At 44.7% G+C, this 20,069-nt stretch overlaps 1 protein-coding gene across 1 annotated transcript in view; it reads left to right on the top strand.

Annotated features, from left to right (window-relative positions):
* Ptprt (protein tyrosine phosphatase receptor type T) overlaps positions 1 to 20,069 on the top strand; it is a 1,128,608-nt gene that overhangs the window by 283,457 nt on the left and 825,082 nt on the right. The window contains exon 2 of the mRNA XM_052184183.1: positions 12,211 to 12,336. Within this exon, the coding sequence (XP_052040143.1) occupies positions 12,211 to 12,336 (126 nt within the window). The remainder of the gene's footprint in view (positions 1 to 12,210; positions 12,337 to 20,069) is intronic.

Below are 20,069 nucleotides of genomic sequence, written 5' to 3'. Positions count from 1 at the left end.
CTGAGAGGGGGTGGTATTGGGTCTGCTTTATGGTTAGGCACCTTAGCAAGAAAACTACTTGCCTTTTAAAGGGTTCATCAAAGGTCACTTCTTTAATCCTCCATAGACTTATCCCTTTTCATTGGTGTCTGCCTCTACCTAGGCCGGTTTTACCTCAGACAACCAAAGTGTCAATATTTGAGAGTGGGCAGCCTGGCTGGCTTAACTGAGGATAAGCTAATGTAGTTCATCACAACAGTTAACCTCACCATTCCCAAGACCCAAATCTGTGGGTTGACCCAGTACTAGCATTGGAGTGATTTAAGATTCAAATTATTTGAGGCCTCCTTATGCTCTGTCTTTCAAAACCCTTTATTCTGTGTTTCATGCTCATCTGGAGAGGCCATGGTAGATGAATTTCATCCCGCCACCATAGGCTGATTTGCCAGAGCCAAACTGCTGAAGGGGCTTTCTACAACCAATTATATTTAGGATAATACCAGACCTCAGTAAATATTTTATCTGTGTAGTTACCAGTTTGGTGATTTATGGAACTCTGGCTGCTATTACCAGGCTTAATGAATGTATGAGACCTTAGTCTTTACTTTAGGTAATTAAATGTTAATATACTTATAAAATTAAAGTACACGAATTGGTATCCATCAGATGGACCTTGCCATTTCTTAGGCTTCTGTATGCATGGCATGTGTCATAGACAGATGGTGGCCTCTGAGGAAAGAAAACCATGAGAACTGGAGGCATAAGGGGATGTGGACTGGATGCTGAAGTTGCTAGGGTCTCTGTTTCCCCATCTTCACAAAGGTTAATTCCTGCATTGTGGGATGTCTATTATGATTAGGAAAGATCATGAAAAATTACTGGTTTGATGCTGGGACCATACAATGCAATGTTTAATCATGATCACTTTCTATAGTGATATACCTTATTAATTTATATTAAATATTAAAAGCATTCTGTTAGGAGAAGAGCTTAAGCAGGAACCTCACAGGCTCTGTTTATCGCTGTGTCTCACTGCTGCTCTTCCCAGCTAAAATGTGAGCCCTGAGGAAAGTAAGGGGCCATTCCTGGTTGTCTCTGCTTTATCTCGGGTGCCTAAACTAATACCTACCTTACAGTAGACAGTCCACATCCTACTCATGAATGAAACACCAATGTGGCTCAAATGAATCCACAGAGGGTTATAGCGAGCAGTGCAGATTTCTAGGCTCTCCAGCTTCACTTGTTTCCATACAAAAGATAGATGATAGAGTTGACAGAGCTTGGGTTTGGGTTTGAATTGAAACTCATTTTAATCGTGACTCTCGGTCTTTGTGGGGGGGTCTCTGTTCTCCATCTTCACAAAGATTAATTCCCGCATCATGGGATGTCTATTATGATTAGATAAGATCATGAAAAATTCCTGGCTTGATACTGGGACCATACAATGCAATGTTTAATCATGATCACTTTCTATAGTGATATACCTTATTAATGTATATTAAATATTAAAAAACATTCTGTTAGGAGAAGAACTTAAGCAGGAACCTCACAGGCTCTGTTTATCTCTGTGTCTCACTGTTGGTAGATAGACCCAAGGAAGTCATTTAACTATTTTCAAACCCAGGCTCCCACTTTTCAAAACTGCATTAATTCTTAAAGAGCAAATCACGGGTGGCTTGCAGGGCCCGAGTGAGGTAGTCTTATAAAGGACATGAGGGTTGGGCACAGACAGCTGATTTTTCCAAAGTGGGGTTAAATGGTCTGAGGGTAATTCCTCCTCGTCACTCTCAATTTAGAAACCACCCATGTCAGGCCTTTCTCCTTCTGCTCCCACTGGGTTCCCAATGGCTCCTGCTCCCCGGGTTCTCTTCCAGGTGACTACACTAAATACTCCTTTCATTGCTGTGACTAAACCCTGAACAAGAAGCAACCTTGGGGAAGAAGCATTCATTTTGGTTTAGAGTTTGAGGGGACACAGACTATCATGACAGGAAGGGAGTAGAGAGTGGGTGGGAAATTGGGCCAAGCTATAAGAACTCAAGGTCAGAAGCAAGCAGGCAAGAATCCTTGCTTTTTACGGAGTTTTCCTCCCAGATACTTTGCCATTCCTTCATTAATTTATTCAGCGTTCTTTGAGTTTTCCTCAAACCACAGAATGAGTCCCCAGCATTCAGAGGTGAATAAAAATGGACATCTGTTTCCTACCCTAGAGGGGCGGACCTCCCACTGGAAGATAGGAAAGGAGTGAATGAATGATTGGAGAGTGTATCAAAGGTGTACAGGATCAACCCCATCCAGGATAAACAAAATGGCGTGGTAGAGAATAATTAAAGTGGTGAGGAGGCTATTTTTGTCTGAATATTCGAGAAGTCTTCTCCAGGAGTTCAAATTTTGACAGGGAATCATTTAGAGTGAGCCTCTTGAAGCTCCAGTGTGGTGATGATCTGAGCTGGAAGGTCTGGAAGTGCAAAGATCCTGAGAGCTGGGATCTTGGCTTCAGCTTCTAAGGATTTCTGGTGCTGATGCTGATGCAGATGCAGGTGCTGATGCCAGGAACCTTTCCTCACTTTATCCCAAAGTATAGAAAGTTTTCTCTCTGAGATGGGGCATGACCTGTGGTCTTCTTTGTCTTTCACTTCTCCCTCTAAATAAAAATGAAACAGACATCACTGTTGTGTGGGAAAAGATCAAAGATGTTCTTCTGGCAGCTGAGTGGGCAGAGGTCTGGCCAGGGTCCAGGGCTTCTGGGCTCTGTCCCAGCTCTGGACCCCTTCTCTTTGTAGCCTTTGCCCTTTGTTTACCTACCCATAAAATCAGGAGCTGGGCCAGATGATCCTTCAGTGGGATCCTTGTGTCTGTCTCAGTGCTGTTTTGGGGCAGAATGAATTGCTGGTTGGTTAGGACTACTTTTCTCCCTGTTTTTATTTTCCTCCTGCCTCATCTTGAGCCTTCCTTACCAGTTATGACTGAAGGTGACTCTTCTTTCCCTAAGCTTCATCCTCTCAGTGATAGGTTAAGGCTGAGAGCAATCTTTCTATATTCTTTATCATGGTCTTTTCCTGGTCATAGAACATCACAGTGTTCACGAACAGACTGGTACCAAGGAGACGTGGACATAAGAGAATGTAGAAATCTGCTGCCAGCTAACACTGGGAGACAAAGGCTGGATGTCTATATAAAGATGCTTATTGTAGGCTCTTATTTCTTCTGCAGCTGGGGATCATGAAGGAAGTTACAGTCATGTTCTGGTAGTATTCAGAAGTCAAGTCATCATAGGAAATGGCTTGCTTATGACCTCTGTTACAAATGAAGAAACCTGGATTATGGGGATCCAGTCTTGTCTGAGGTCATCTGGTAGAAAGGGCTGAGGGTGCTGGGGGTCATTGTGTAGTAACCCATCACTATGGTTACTATGGTTACTGCCAATCTATGCAGAACAAACAGGCAGACTCAGATATAGCTTCGCTAATGCTTTGCTTTAAAAATATTTTATAAGGTGAATAAATGTAAAACATTTAACCTTTCCATTTTGAATTTATACATGGAGATTAAATATCAGTATATTTGGTACTTACTTGAAACCTACCATGTGCTATTCTGATTCTTTATAGATAGTTCATCCAGTCTTCATAACCTTGCTAGGAGGTGGGATCTATGAAAATCTTAGGCTTACAGATGAGGGAAATGATGCACATAGTTTATATTGGCCAAGGTCACACAGTTAAGTAAAACAGAAGAGTTTAATGGCTGGCTCCTGGGTCTATAGCTTTAACCACCTCACCAAGCTAAGAACAGCCACCTCTAAGGAAGGTAAGTGTGTTTGTGATTCTCAGTGCCCACATTCACACAGTGATCTCAGAGCCCAGCAAAGATACAAGAAGATTGATTTCAGCTCGAGGACATCACAGCGTCTGTTGCCCTATGGTTTTCCCATGATGCTCTGCTGCCTTGATTTCCAAACACCCGGCTGGTCTCAAAGACACTCAGCAGCAAGCTCCTTCTTCCCCCTTGAAATCTCCTGGCTGCCTCCTCTCTTTGTCACTTTCCTTCTTAGACATAGCAGAGCAGGCCATGTGGCTGCCCAGACCCTCATAAGGAAGAACCCATCGATCAGATCAAACACTATTTCCCTGCCCCCTGGGGAATGTCCAAGCCATCTGAGAGACGGCATCTTGTTTATAATAAATCCACCATCCAAAGAGCTGTAAAGCATCTTTTCTTTTCTTTTTTTTTTCCTATTAGGACTATTGTTTCTATCTGTTGAGTCCATGAGTATTTGACATTGGATGACTTTATAAAACATTCTACTAATTGGATTTGTTAAAGCAAATAAATCAAACACTAATTGGAACGTGCCCTGCCATTATTTTTGCTTACTGAATTAGATATAATGGTGTGAAGGCCTTCTTATCATATTTGTGCACTTATTTAAACACCCCCCTGGCACACACTTCTGCAAATTCAATTAGATATTCAAAAAAGAAATTCAATTTATGCAAGGCTGGTTTACATTCATTCCGGGGGCAAGACTGGGCTCCCCACGACACGCTGCTCACGATTAATAAGCCCTACTTAGATCCTGCCCAGCCTTCAGAGCATCTGTCGGCACAAGGGTAGAATATGAATGACTGCGGCTGCAAACTGTGGCTACTCAGGGTCCAGCAGCTGGCTTAAAGCCCCGCTATTGCCCTCTTGATTTCTTAATTGTACAACATAGTATTCTGTAGTGTAGCTATGTCCTGGTTTCACAACGTTTATAGCTGAACCTTCCTTGGGGTTTGCTTTGGTTGGCAGACACGGTGTGATTAGAATTCAACTTCTTCCACTCTGGCCTCAGTCTTCTCTTCTATCTAATGGCAGCATCAGCTTCTCACACGCAAGGTGCTTTACTAAGTCCCGAGGCATTAGCAGTCTTTGCTCAGTCAGCTGCTTTCACTAGAGCTGGGTTTGTTACGTAAAAAGTCAAAAAGACTGGCCACATCTCTCCATTTCCCAGAGAAAGGAAGAATCATTTTACATCTACAAAATGGGAAGGGCTTGTCAGGATCACATTACATCAGACATTCACATGATTACACGGGTTACTGTTCTGAAGTACAGTGATGCTATTACCATTGGGACCGTCCGTGTTACTGAATCAGGATCGGAGTCTGCACCCCAACCCCAAGTCTTCCCTGGTTTTTGTATAGCCCACAGATGATGATGGGTTTCACATTTTTAAATGGTTAGGAAGATGAAGGAATGTTATCTTGTAATAAGTAGATTATACGCAGTTTTAGGTATAGTAAGTGTGGGGCTATAGTTGTGTACACCTGCAAACCCAGAACATGGGAGACAGAGTGTTCTTTTGAGGTTAGTCTGAATTAGCTAACAAGAACCCATCTAGGGTAGAACATTGCCAATTCATTCATTCATTCATTGAGAGAACATAGCCATGCAAACTCTTTATACAAGCTTTCTTACTATAGTGGCTTCCTGAGTATTAGCAACTGAACTTGAGGTGACTATTATAAAGAGAACTGTAAGGTAGCCCCAAAGATTCCTAATATACCCCATAAAGTCCTCATTCCCTGCATGGCAGTGTGCATAGAGTGGCCTTGCCCCACACCTTGGTAATGTTAGTGACAAATGTGAGAGACTGTCAGATGTAGCTAAGGCCCCAAATCATTTGACCGCAGTTAGGTCAGAGTGATAATTTTGGATGAATCTGCTGCAGCAGACAAATCCTTCAGAAGAATGAGACCCTGCTTTAAGGAAGAGATTGAAACTATAAAAAATAGATAAATAAGAAAGTTCTTGCTGGGACCCCAGACCAGGTATTATGGGTAGCATCTGTGGGCTGAGGGTGGCTGTTGGGTATAGCTAACAAGAAAAACAAGCCATCAGTTCTACAGCCTGAGGAACTGAATTCCACCAAAAGCAATCTGAGTTCTAAAGAAAATTTCAAGGTCAAAAAGTTCTGCAGGCACCTGGTTCTGTCCTGGGAGAAGAGAAACAGGCTTGCCAATTACCTGTGCTTGTGCCTCTCAGATTCTGTGAATATCAAATAGGCATTGACCTCTAGATTTGGGAACTAGCACATGGTAGACCCAGAACAATGAGTGATTAGGGAACGGAGAACTTGAAGAGGCCTAGGCCTAAGGAAGAGCTGTGTAGCTACCCCAACCAATTCTGTTTTAAAAAGCACTGTTAATTGCTGAGGAGACCTAATATAATGGGTTAAGGGTGTGTATAGACTGAGCTAGCTGGGATTCAAAGTCAAGCTTCGCCACTTGTAGAGCATTCTATGTGTAAGTTTCTTCTTTATGCTTGTCACAGCCATGGGTGATCATGTCTAGCTCATGACAGTGATAATTAAATGACTATGATAGGTGACCAGCATCATGCTTGGCATAGAGTGTTATCGATGTTACCATCCCTCAGATTGGCATCTGCTACAAAGCATGCTTCTCCTGTCCTTTTGCTCTGCATCATCATTTCCTGACCCTAGACCATTGTCAACCACAGTTGAGTCCTTAGCAGGCTCATCTCTCTGCACCTGTTGCTACAGCTCCTTCTGTTGCTTCTTGTCTTCTGGGCCACCTTAGCTCATCTTTTCTCTTCCAAAGGGGTCTTAGCACATACTTCGGCTCTCCTTCTCTTACAATTTGAACTCTCCACCATTGCAGAATTGGGATAAATACTCAGAAGGCCCCGTTTGACTTCTGAGCCCTCTGTCCCTCCCGATTGGAAGGTTCATTGAGTTCACCGTGACACCCTAAGAGAAAGGCACAGATGGACTACATTCCCTTCTGCAAGGTCCAGCCTGGCACTTTGCCATGAGTAAGGCCCATGCTAATGCATTCAACCACTCATTGAATGAAAGTCAATGGGCTGGGCTGGAGATTGATTTGGTGGGCACTCCGGTGGTTTGCTATGTTTTCTTGCATCTTTGGAACCTGGAACTGGAAAAGACACTATCCTGTGTCCTCACATGACTCATCCTATGCCAGAGTTGACCTTTAAACTCCACGAGCACGGTGCTCTGTGGCGTCCTAGTATGTCCTGTCCCAGTTATTTAAGCCACGGTAGAAATCATCTCTTTGCCTCCCCCAGGCCAGATCAACCCAGAATCTGGTCCTGTTTGTCAACATTGTGAGCTCTCCACCAGTAACACTTATCACGGAGAAGAAAACTGAAGGCAAATCTGTACCTTTTTAAAAATAATTTTTTCTGTTTTTCTGTTTGACCTAGTTTCCTATCTTCCCCCAGCTTCATGGCTGGATATTAAAGGCGCCACTTTCTATTCTCGAAGCAGCAGGGTGAGACTCAGAGTCTGAATATGGAGTATTCTAAAAGAGGCCTGGCTGGAGCATTGGAAAGCTTTGCCAGGGCTAAGGTCCCGCCTCCTCTGCTTCCTGTGTTTGAGCTGGTTCTAGGGGATCTGTGGTGCTGTCTCTGTAGGATGGGATAGGCACAGTGAAGACAGCTGCATGCCGAAGCTAGTGTAGGTGAGGGCTGCACTTGAACGCTGGCTGCTAAGAAAGAGGCATGTTGCTGCTGTTGTCACCAGCTCTGATGTCATACCTTTTCTGCAGCTGGGAAAGTCCCTTGGGAGTTCCTGCAATGAGATTCCATGCAGAAAGGGAGGGCACTCTGCTTAGCTCCTAGAGCAAGAGCTGACAGGTCACAATCCCTGGGCAAAATGTGGCCTGTCTCCATTGTTATGTATAACGTTTCCAGGAAACAGAGCCACACCTGCATGTTTTCATATTGAAGATGGTTGCTTCCATATTACAAGGGTAGGGCTTAGCGATCGTGACAGAGAGCATGTAGCCACAAAGCTAAAGAGATTTAGTATTTGGTCCTTTGTAGAAAAGTTTGCTGAGCCCTGCCTTAGAGAAAGGTGTTGGGGTTTTCTGCTTCCATATGCAAACAGATTTGCATATACATCCACACCTCTCTCATACAGTGCCCGGAACATGCAGAAAGTAACAAATCTTGCGTCCCTCTCCTGAACCTAATTCTGCTTTGGAATACATAGGATCATATCTGAGAAATGCAGAGGCAGGCACATTTATATTTTTATTGAATTCTATTCCTCTCTCATTTTCAAAAGAAGAGCTCATGTTTAAAAAGAAATTCTGATTGGCACTATAAACCTTATTTATGCTTTAATGTCTCCTAAAGTATGTATCCTGCACTAGGTTGACTCCCTTACAGATGCCGATAAGCTATACATTACCAAATCCAAATGGATTTTCAAAATCCAATTTCCTTGCTACAGTCTTCCATTTCTCTGTTGACTTTTTATATTTGACTGGCGTCAGAGCATCTGGGGATTTTGCCACATTTTGACCTCAACCTGCCCTGTGAAATAGCTCATCTGCTTAGGAGCAGAGACCATAGGCGGTGGCTTCCTTCCCCTGTCCTCCTGTGAGTCTGTGAGTCTCCATCAGGCTGGACGGTGACTTCTGGAGGCAGCTTGAGCTAGTTCCTGAGGTGGAGGGAGAGGCGAAGATGTTATTTCCTGCCCAAGTGACTATGCTAAGCTTGACATCAGCTGCCTGACCCCACATGGTCCTTGTGCCTGAGTGACGTCAGCATCCAGATAAGTTTCTTTGGGGATTCTTTCAAATCATATATCTTCCTTAAGTGGTCTGACACAAATACTAGCGAGGGGAGAAGTCTTTTGTCTTATGGTCTCTGGGGAAGACAGATACAATTTTGGATGATCAACATGACCTATAAGAAGTCTTAAGGCCAGGGAGGTTGGCTTTACTTGGTGACTCCTAGTTTCCATTGTACTCTGGCTTATTGCCATTCCTGCATCTCTGTGACTCCTGGAGGTTCCTGGTTACTGATGACTCTCTAGAATACTTAGATCTTCTGACAGGAAGGTCCCTTGTGGCCATCTTGTTCCTGTATACCAGGAACTCAAGACTCAGAAATGGTAATGGGTGTGGCTTAGGAACTTGTCTTTGACAGACTGTCACCGGCTGTCAGTCTTGAATGTATGTATACCCATGCTGATTCTTCATGTATTGCCTGAGAGGAAGAAAATCATCCCTAAGTCTATTTTCCTTCTTAGTAGTGTTAAACATGTTATGTCTGCATCAAGCCACGTGAGCAGGGAGCAGGTATCCATATCAGTTGCTATCAGCCACAGTGCTTTGTTTTTTCTGATGTGTGTGTTTGGGCGATGCTATCAATTTATATTGAGAAGGATTATGAGAAACAGTCTCAAGAGACTCAGATAGAGGTGGTGTCTCATTACGGGATATGAGGTTCATCAGGGTTATTCCTGCAGAGGCTCTTGTCTGATCTATGTTCTTGGACTGGTTGTCATTGTCCTTTGCACAGTTTGGCTTTTATTATAAGAACACAGTGTCCAGTACCTGGGAAGCTTTCTCTCTTGACATAGGAAGCTGGAAGCTCAGATAGGGAGCAGGAGCTCAGAGTCAGTCACATAATCACATTTAGACAGATGGACGTGTGGGAAATTAAAGCATGGTTTTACAACCCCCTCCTATCCTATTTTGCCTTTTCTTTCCCTTAATCTCACCATGATGTACACCCTGCTTTGTCGTCTCCCGGGCTCATGCAGCTGCATGGTGAACAGTTAGGCAGCATCTCTTAAATATGCTCCACTTTCTAGGTTTGGCACCAACCACAGATGGGAACTTAAATCCCACTGGTCGTATTTCCTTCTTTGCTGAGAATCTTGGCACTCAATGGGGAAAGTCTTGACTGGGTGCCTGGCTGAGATGCAGACACATGTGTGCTATAGTGCAGCCCAGGGGCATGCATCTAGAACTCCCTGGTGGAGAGAATTTAAAGACATGCACAAACCATGACAAAAGTGAACTGCAAGCAGGTTCTGAATATCCTAAAAGTAGCTCAAGAGGGGGGGGGGCATTGCCTCTGGTTGCTCCAATAAAGCACTTCTTGTGTGAGCCTTCTGTTGCCATGCCTTTCTTCTTTGATTGCTGCCAGCTGCAGCCCCAACTACGAAGACCCTTTCATCATCAGAGGAACTGAGCACAGTGTGTCAGGGATTCCGTACATAGCACTTGTTGCCGAGAGGTTGGCACGGTGGTGGATGGCCATTGTAGTTCAGGTCTGCTTCCATTTCATGGTTAGAAGAACCACTTCAGCCTTGTGGTTCACTCCCACCTGAAGCCTCTGTAGTGCATTGATTCGTAATTACCCATTTAACTTGCTGGTTTACCGCTGGTCTGCCTCACTAAGTTTCATATGTCTCTCTGGAAGCCACTGTGTAGCCAGTGCCACCACTGTGTCTGCTCTCTCAACAAGAGCCATTGTTGAATTAGCAAGTAGCTAGATGGAAGCAAGTCTTCTCTCTCCTCTAGGGCAACAGTCACTTTCACCCTCTTTTTTGTTTTTTGTTTATCAGCCATTTCCCCCTGGCCTCACTGCAGATTTCAGTTTTTGTTGTGCTTCTTGGACTTCTTTACCTGTGTTCCTCTCAAGATGTTCATGGAATTCCTTTCCTATTTAATGCAAAAGCATGCCTCAGCTCCTGCAACACGCTCCCCCCAATGGGGTCTATTGCTAAGCCCAGCATTTGCTGGGGTACTGTCATAACCTACTCACATGACTATAACAGAATATCCGAGGCTGTGTATTTTATGAACAATAGGAAAAATGTCTTCTTCACAGTTTCGGAGGTTTGGGAGTCTACAGTCAAGGCGGCAGCTGGTACAGGGTTTCATGGCACTTTTCCATAGATGCCTCCATTTTATTTTATGCATATTTTGTTAGCTTAATTATCATAAAATAATAGGTTTAATTATGACATTCTCACATAGACTTTGTTCTCATTGGCCTCCTCCCTTCCCCCTTCTGCATCCCTCTGTTCCTTTCCTGCCCTCCTTCCTTCTTTTGCTCTCTTGCCATGTGCATTCTATTATTTTCTTCTTGACCTTTCCCTCCTTCACAATTCCTCACTTGGCAGAGGAGGGCGCATGTGCCTTGGAGCCTTTTTTATCAGGATGGGAAGCTCCTACGTAGATGAGAGCCAAATCCTCATAACCTAATCATCTCATCAAAATCCTTTCTTTTAGTAACACTTCCTCCAACATAGGAGTCGGAAGAGGACACAGTCCTGCAATGGCTGTCGCTCAGTTTGTGATAGGAGCAGATAGGTGTTTAGAGGAGAGCAGGGTGCTGAACCCCAAGGAGACAACACAGGAAAGAGAGTGTGTGTGAGCGGCCAACCAGGAAGTCAGTGTAGGCTCAGGTCAGCAGGTGCCAGCTTCTTTTGTGGATCAGATTGTGCTCCGGTTTGTTGGAATATCCTTCCTCCTGCCTTCCTCATGTGAAAACTCCCCCTCTCCTTCCTCTCTCTCCTTCAGCATAGTGGCCTCCTGCTTTTCTGCTCGCAGCAGTTCTCCTATTTGGAGCCTCTGTTCTACTCCTCTATCCCTTTCAATGTCACCTTGAGTGGACTTACAGCCCAAGTATATGCTAAGTTTATCCTTGCCAAAATCAAAGGGGCCCAACAAAAAGTCAAGTGATGGATGGCTTGAACTTTTAGGGAGAATCTAGAACCACTCACTACTTACTTTCTCATCCTCCACATGCATGATTGTCTAATGCCTTACCTGTTTGGTCTTCAAATGCTACAATCACAGGGCTTTCAGTCTGCTTGTAAAGCAGAGGAGGTGTGTGTGGGGGGAGTAATCCATAGTGTGTTCTGTGTTTGATTCTCAGAGTCAATCCAAACAATGATATACCACGTGGGGGGGCGGGTGTTATCTTTCGCATTACAGGTGGGGAAACCAAGACCCCCTCCAGGGGTGAACCAGATCTGCAGAGCTGAGGTGTGATGGAGTCCTGCTGGTCTCTGAAGCTCCTGTTCTCTCTGCAGCATCCCAGCACCCTTTGCGTGTTGCAGGAAGCAATTACAGATGCATGCCCTGGCATTCATTTCTCCTACTTAGAACAAGCCCTTGCTGTTTACTTTCTCGGGAAGGAAGATTGAAATCAATGTAACTAGCCTTATTAACTTCCTTAAATAGGGGGGCTCCCAGATGCCAGCGCCTTTCCTAAGAGCACCAAAGCAAATATAAAAATCCATTTTGCCTGCTTTTGATTCTTTTTTTTTCCCCTCCAACACCTCTCTGGAGTTTAAAATTCAGAAGTGTAAATGAAGGGCTGATGGAGCAGGGGTAATGGGCCAAGGTTCATGCATGGGGTTGTACTTACCTGTTTCTCTTTTATTTGTAGGTGGCTGCTCTTTTGATGAACATTACAGCAACTGTGGGTATAGCGTGGCTCTGGGAACCAATGGGTTTACCTGGGAGCAGATTAACACATGGGAGAAGCCAATGCTGGACCCAGCTGTGCCCACAGGTATGTGATCCATCATGTTTGGGGCTGAGATGGAGGTGGCTGTCTTTTGCAGTGGCTCATGGGGAAAGGGCCTTCTTATGGATTGAGCTGTCTTCGAGGACAGTAGGTTGATATATAAGTGGAGAGTTTCTGATCCTTAGAGGCATTTAAGCTAGGGTAAGTGAATTCCTTAGTTTGAAGTGAGAGTCCTAGGTTATTAGGATCTAGAGACCTTTGGAATTTTGTTTTACTCTGAGACCTTTAAGCTCTATCTATGCATAGGGTATCAGTGAGTTTTGTTCTGGGGTCAGATGGTAATGACATTTCAGAAAGAGATGAGTTCACTCCTTTCCTCTAGGCCATATGAACATGGGCTGGATGCATACATTAGGGTATTTTCATTGTCATATTACATACTGCTTGTCACATATGACAAGTGTCCTGGCATCCAGAATACCAAGCTTCTTTAACCAGTGTAAATTCTCGATGGATGCCTGCATGAGGCCAGCCTGTGAGAAATGTACCGGCTGGCTTTTAGGAGATGCTTTCAGAGGAGGTTATGTGCATATTCTGGAAGAACACTGTCAGAACTGGTGAATCAGACAAGGCATATAAGCAAGGTTGCTGGTGATGTAAGCCCAGATGTCCTACAACTCTGACCGTTAAGACCTCTCTTGAATAGTGGGAAAGCCAGTTGGCTACAGGACATGAGAGGACATTGTCTGTGGAGGCGTCCATGCCAGTGACTCCCTGGAACTCACACACCGTCTTGTAGTTCAGCCCTCAGCTCTCTCTGAGGCTCTTCAATGCTTCACTCTGGACTTAAACACTAGTGTTTTTTTGGGCTTGCTCTGTATCTCCTCATGTAAGGCCTCACCAACCACATTGCTTCAGGTTCTGTCTGAAGTCACAGCTCTGCATGTGACTCCCATTGCCATGTCCGCGCAGCCAACTCTGTGGAGAAAGTTTCTAGGATATCAGAAAGTGAAGGCAGAGAGGATACTCAGAAGAATCTGGGGAGGAAATGTCTCCTTTGCCTTTGAGCTTGGTTCCAAAGCAAGAGGTACCTGGCTGGGTTTTTATGGTTCCTACTAAGATACACTGTGTTGTATCTATTTCTCAGAGGGGTTTTGAGTTCAAGGCTATCTCAAAAAAGAGAAGAAGAAGAAAGAAAGAAAGAAAGAAAGAAAGAAAGAAAGAAAAAAGAAAGAAAGAAAAAAAGAAAGAAAGAAAGAAAGAAAGAAAGAAAAAAAGAAAGAAAGAAAGAAAGAAAGAAAGAAAGAAAGAAAGAAAGAAAGAAAGAAAGAAAGAAAGAAAGGTACTGAGGTACTAAGCAGAAGCCTTAGGTACTAAGGTACCTAAGCCTGAAAAGCAGAAGCATTGCTTGTCTCATATTCCAATGACTAAGGTATCACGGGAAAACTTTATCTGTTTCCCTATTGTGGATTTTAAAAATGCTGTCTTCATCTCCTCTCTCCCTCCTTTCCTCCCTCCCTCCCTCCCTGACTCCCTCCCTCCCTTTCTTACTGCCTTCCTTCCTAAGACAAAAATCTCACTGTGTAGCCTTGGCTGGCCTGGCACTCACTGTGTAGACCATGCTGATACTGTATTCATAGAGATCTATCTTCCTTGCTTCCTGTGTGCTGGGATTAATAGTGCATGTCACCATGTCCACATGTTCTCTGCTCTGTTGGTCACATTGAACAAATCTGGATCTTACAGTGCATGCATGTGCATTCATATATGTATGCATGTATGTGTGTGCATATATGTATGCATGTTTGTATAGGCGTAGATGCAACCATGTGTGTATGCAATTGTGTGTATATATATGCATAAATGTAAATACATATGTATGTACATTTTTATGGATTCATGTGTGTGTGTTTTCATGCATGTCACATATCTTCATCTTTAGTTCACTCAAAAATCATGTAGTGTCTTGTAAACCCAACATCTCCAAAATCTCTCTCCTCTCTCTCCCTTCCTCCTTCCCTCTGTCCCTTCCCCTCCCCCTCTCCCTCCCTTTCCCTCCCTCCCTCCCTCCTTCCTTCCCTCTCTTCCTCTTTCCTTCCCTCCCTCCCTTCTTTCTTCTCTCCTTCCTTCCCTCCCTCCCTTTTTCCTTCCCTCCTCTCCCTCCCTCTTTCCTTCCCTTCCTCCTTCACTCCCTCCCTCCTTCCTTCCCTCCCTCTCTCCTTCCTTTCCTCCCTCTCTCCTTCCTTTCCTCCCTCTCTCCTTCCTTTCCTCCCTCCTTCCCTCCCTCCCTCCTTCCATCCCTCCCTCCTTCCCTTCCTTCCTTCCTTCCTTCCTTCCTTCTTTTCTTCCTTCCTTCCTTCCTTCCTTCCTTCCTTCCTTCCTTCCTTCCTTCCTTCCTTCCTTCCTTCCTGCCTGCCTCCCACCCTCTCTGCCTCCCTCCCTCCTTCCTTCCTTCCTTCCTTCCTTCCTTCCTTCCTTCCTTCCTTCCTTCCTTCCTTCTTTCCTTCCTTCCTTGCTGCCTCCCTCCCTCTCTGCCTCCCTCCCTCCCTCCTTCCTTCCTACCTTCCTTCCTTCTTTCCTTCCTTCCTTCTCTTTTGAAATAGCTTTGAACCAAAGATCTTCCTGCTTCCTCCTAAGTGCTGGGATTGTGCTAGGACCACCATGTCTAGCTCTGATTGAAATCTTAATCCCCCCATTCTCCTTCCGTGTCTGCTTACTCTCTGGAATGATTCAGAAGGCAGCAGCTGGCCCTGCCTCCTCCTGTTCCTCTATGGTAGTCTCTTCATTCTACTGCGTCCCCAGCTCCAACTAGACCTGCCCAGTTTCTTTGCCTAGACTCATTTTCTCGTCAGACCACCTTTGCCCCTCTCTTGGGTACCTGGGGACATTTCTTTCTGGCTCTTTGAGTCATGTTTTCAAGTGTAATCTCTGCTCAGAAGCCAAAGAGACTTTACTGAGATATAGGGCTGTCCATTTCCCCCTTGCCCTCTTCATTCTTCTCCAGCCTCTGTCTTGAGGACTCTTGAAGTCTCCTGCTGTTCTGAGAGGACTAAGAGCCCATCTGCTTCCTCAGGACCCTGGCAGATTATCCCTCCCCAGTGTCCACCTTCCCTGCTTCTGCTTCTCCTGTGCTCGCTTCACATTGGTTCCCAGAAGTTGCCAGAAAATTCTGACTCCCCTGCCTCAGAAACTCACATACACCAGACCCAGGGAACTCTTCATTCCATTTTGCCTAACTGTTGCTACTCTTCGAATTCAGTCTCGGGAGGCTCTGGGTAAAGATTCCCACTAAATTTGGCAAGTTTCTTCCTAATACACCTTGTGACTGATATTTCTTATCCTCATGTAAGAAGTCCCTGAGATTGGGGACCACAGTAGCCTTGTCCACAGCTTCATCTTCAGCACCTGTGAGATGCAGTATGACATACAGAGCATCCCTGACAGTCTATGCTGGAAGGGTGCATGGATCCATTGCTTACTCGGGGCTATTGCTGAAGGCATGCATGGCAATATAAAAGCCTTTGGTACTCTGCTTCCTGATCACATGTTGATCTCCTTCCTCTCCTCCTTCCTATTTACAGATAAGAAAAGCAAGGTTCTGGACAGCAACTTTGTAAGATTGCTACCTCTTCTCCTCATATTACCTCTCCCGAAGGCATGGTGATTGTTTCTAATCTTTATTTTTTCAGCCCGTTTTGATAGCAGAGTGTCATTTTGTAAATATTAGAATTTCATAAATATTGGATCATGCTAATATGATCTTCTGAGCATTCCTAATAGAGATATTCGATAGTGATCACTGAGTCTGTCAGGAGGCTCCTGAGGATCTCAGTAGCTCTGCACACTGCTTAGGCTGAAAGGCCTGGCAGCGAATTTGGATGAGCAGAAACTATTCTTCTGGTGGGCAACGGCTGGAATCTTACATGTGTTCTCTAGTCCAGAAGTTTCCCTCTCTTCTGGAATCTAGCTTGAGTCTGTTTATTCAGACACCTGTCACCATTTATTGATCTACTCTGTGCGACAAGTTCTGTGTCACACTTGGCCCGGGCGAATCGGATCATGTGGCTTTGGAGCGTAATCTCTTTAGTGGCTTGGCCTTTAAGTGGACTGTGATTCCCATACTGTTAGGCCTACCTGGACTATCTAGTATCTTTTTCAAGCACTACATCTTACCTCTTAGTGTTGCTGAAACCCTGGCTGGTTTTGATGATTGGACATGGCATATTCTGTCCTGATTTATGATTTTTTGAACATGCTCCTCCTACTCACTGTAACACCTTTCTCTACCGTGGACCATTTTCTTCAAGTGTCACCTCACGTAACCTCCCATAGAAACCTTTCCTCAGTGCAGAACTCAAGAAGGCTTTTTTTGGTTCCTATTTACAGCGTCTAATTCTTATTATTATATATACTTGTTATAGACCCAGTGTTAGCTTTGTAACTGCTGCAAGAAAACACCTAGGAGAAATGACATCAAGGAAAAAACATTTATTTGGGCTCATGGTTTTGAAGGGTTCATGCCAAAGTGAGGTAGATCTGTGGCTTTGGATGAACCTACGATCCAGCAGAACACCATGTTAGTGAGGGTGTGAGACAGGATTTCTTCCCTTTCAGAAGCCAGGAAGTAAAGGGACAGACAGACAGACAGACAGACAGAAACCCTTTAAAGTCATGTCTTTAGTGATGTTTGTCCTCTAGCCCAGCTTGCCATCCTCGGTTTTCCCTGTTTCTTGGTATTCCATTCAATTGTTAATCTATTGATAAATGAATCCATTGGTTATAGAGCTCTCACGATTCAATCACGTCTTTAATTTCTTACTGCTGAATGATTTATCCAGCACATGAGCCTTCTAGGGATATTTCAGATCCAAACCACAACACACATGACAGATCAGCTCATTCCAGGCTTATACCAAGCCATGCTGGTACCTGGGTGCTTCTGTTTTCCCACTTTTTATTCAAAAATCCATGTGAGAGCTCCTTGGATATGGCCAGGTTTTTGTGTGTGTGTGTGTGTGTATCTATGTGTCTGTATGTGAACTGACTACTTAGGCAGGACTCAGACAAGCTGCCCCTAAATTCTTTTCTGGCTCTTGAACCATTTTGGAATATAAGAGTGGGAGTACTTAAGATCTTGTGCCTGCCTCCCTCAAGCCCACTGATACCCAATGCCACTTCACAGAAGGGAAACTTCTACCAGCTGGTCTGGAATGAGTCAGTCAGGCCAGGGAAGTTTTTCAGTTCCCAGAATGCACTACTGTTTGAGAAAGCTTGGGAGCTTCATTTAGCTCATCTCCCAGAATCCAGATCTGTGTCCCCCTCCCCTTGCTTCTGCCCTATCACACACCTTCTCATCTTTCCATGGAGAAGCCCTTAGGCAAACCCTTAGGACAGGGTTCAGATCCACTTTTCAAGCCTCGAGTTATCTCAGAGGATTAGAGTAAGCGATACACACAAAACTTCTCCCTAGGACACTGTCTCCCCTAACTGTATCTGCCACAGATCCTTAGCCATGTCATGACTTCCACACAGAGGTCCTGAGGTTCATTCAGAGAGCATCCTGCAGTGAGGGGCATAACAATACAAATACTGTAGGTATAGTGTGTATATGTGCGTGTGCACAGGTCAGTAGATCTGGTATGTGTCCGTGTACACGTGCCTGGGTGTGCACTTGAATGTCAGCCTTGGGTATCTTCTTCAGTTGTTCTCTACCTTGCTTTTTATTAAAATGTGTCTTCTTTCAGCTAGCCAGCAAGCTTCAGGCTTTCACCTTTGTTTTTGTACCCAACACTGTATGCATGCTCACACACTGAGAGTTCTAGGGCTTCATCTCAGAGTCCCATGCTTACAGGGCCAGTGCTTTCCTGGCTGAGCGACCCCTCCAGCCCCATAGGTGTCATGGGGCTTTGAAAAGGTTAGAGACTATGGTGGGAAGGTCTGGGAGAGGCCTTGACATGCTCATAGGGCATTGTTTAGGTGTCAGAATGGACTAATCCTACTTCTATGTATACAGGAAATTCTGTATCGATTTCATATCTTAAGACATGTGCTGGTTATTATAATTTCCCTAGGAAACCTTTAGCTACACAATCTTCTTCATCCTTGCATCCCTTCCATCCCTGCATCTCTTACATCCTCGATTCTCTTCCATCTTTGCATGATTTTCTACATTTTCTGAGTCTAGGAACCCTTTTCCAGGTCTAGGTAGCCTGGTACCCACTCAACAACCTGTCTTTGGCCCATCCCTTCTTTTTTTTTAAATCAATTTATTTATTTATTTTTTACACTCCATTTTATTCCGCCACCCCCTATCCACCCTCCAACTGTTCCACATCCCATACATCCTCCCCACTCCATGTCTCCACGTGGATGTCCCCACCCCCATCCCACCTTACCTCTAAACTCCCTGGGGCCTCTAGTCTCTAGACTGTTAGGTGCATCATCTTTTAATGAACACAGACCCAGCAGTTCTCTACTGGAAGTGTGTTGGGGGCCTCATATCAGCTGGTGTATGTTGACTGTTTGGTGGCTCAGTATTTGAGAGATCTCAGGGGTACAGATTAATTGAGACTGCTCGTCCTTCTACATGGTCACCCTTCTCCTCAGCTTCTTTCAGCCTTCTCTAATTCAACAACAGGGCTCAGCTATTTCTGTCCATTGGTGGGATGCAAATATCTGCATCTGACTCTATCAGCTGCTTGTTGGGTTTTCTGGAGTGTGCTCATGCTAGGTCCCTTTTTTGAGCACTCCACAGCCTCAGTAATAGTGTCAGGCCTTGTGACCTCCCCTTGAGCTGGATCCCACTTTGGGCCTGTCGCTGGCCTTCTTTTCTTCAGGGTCCTCTCCATTTCTACCCCTGTAATTCTTTCAGACAGGAACAACTATGGGTCAGAGTTGTGACTGTTGGATGGCCCCCTCTTTCTCATTTAACACCCTGTCTTCCTGCTGGAGGTGGGCTCTGTAAGTTTCCGCTCCCTACTGTCAGGCACTTCATCTAAGGTGCTTTGAGTCCTGAGAGTCTCTCACCTCCCAGGTCTCCGGTGCATTATGGAGTGTTCCCCCCAACCTTCTATCTCCCAAAGTTGCCTGTTTCCATTCTTTCTACTGACTCTCAGGACTTTAGTCCTTTTCCCTCACCCAATAACAGATCAGGTTCCCCTCTCCTCTCTAACCACACCCCCATCTACTTTCCCTTCCAGGTCCCTCCCTCCCTCCCCACTTGTGATTGTTTTGTTCTCCCTCCCAAGTGGGACTAAGACATCCTCACTTGGGCACTTCATCTTGTTGACCTTTTTGAGTTCTGTGGACTTTATCTTGGGTATTCTGTACTTTTTTTGCGGGAGGGGCTAATATCTACTTATTTGTGAGTACATACCATGCATGTCCTTTTGGGTTTGAGTTATCTCACTCCTTCTTCAGTGCTTCTTCAAAGTGTAGTGGCCCAGCAAGTCCTTCTCTGAGCCCTTCAAAGATGAAAAACTTTCTCTCTCCTCTGTTTAGCTCCCCGCAAATGCAGTCTGTTAATCTAGCTTTTCTGTTGCCCACAACAAACATCATTAAGTTTAGACTTTTGAGAAATGAAGGAAAGAAGAAAGCAGTCTTTACTTTAATACAAAATTTGGAAGTTGTATGATAAGAATGGTTAGAGAGGAGAGGAGCTTGGGACAATCCAGGAAGAACATTCAACCCTGGTAACACAATCTTCCCATCAGTCTCCTATAGGAGTAGGTATAGCTTCCAGGATATGTTCTCCCTTTTATGCCCTTGGGTTCTCAGGC

Source organism: Apodemus sylvaticus, chromosome 5 (genome assembly GCF_947179515.1).
Source record: "Apodemus sylvaticus chromosome 5, mApoSyl1.1, whole genome shotgun sequence".
NCBI classification, from domain to species: domain Eukaryota; kingdom Metazoa; phylum Chordata; class Mammalia; order Rodentia; family Muridae; genus Apodemus; species Apodemus sylvaticus.
This window is presented reverse-complemented; position numbering and strand designations above follow the sequence as displayed.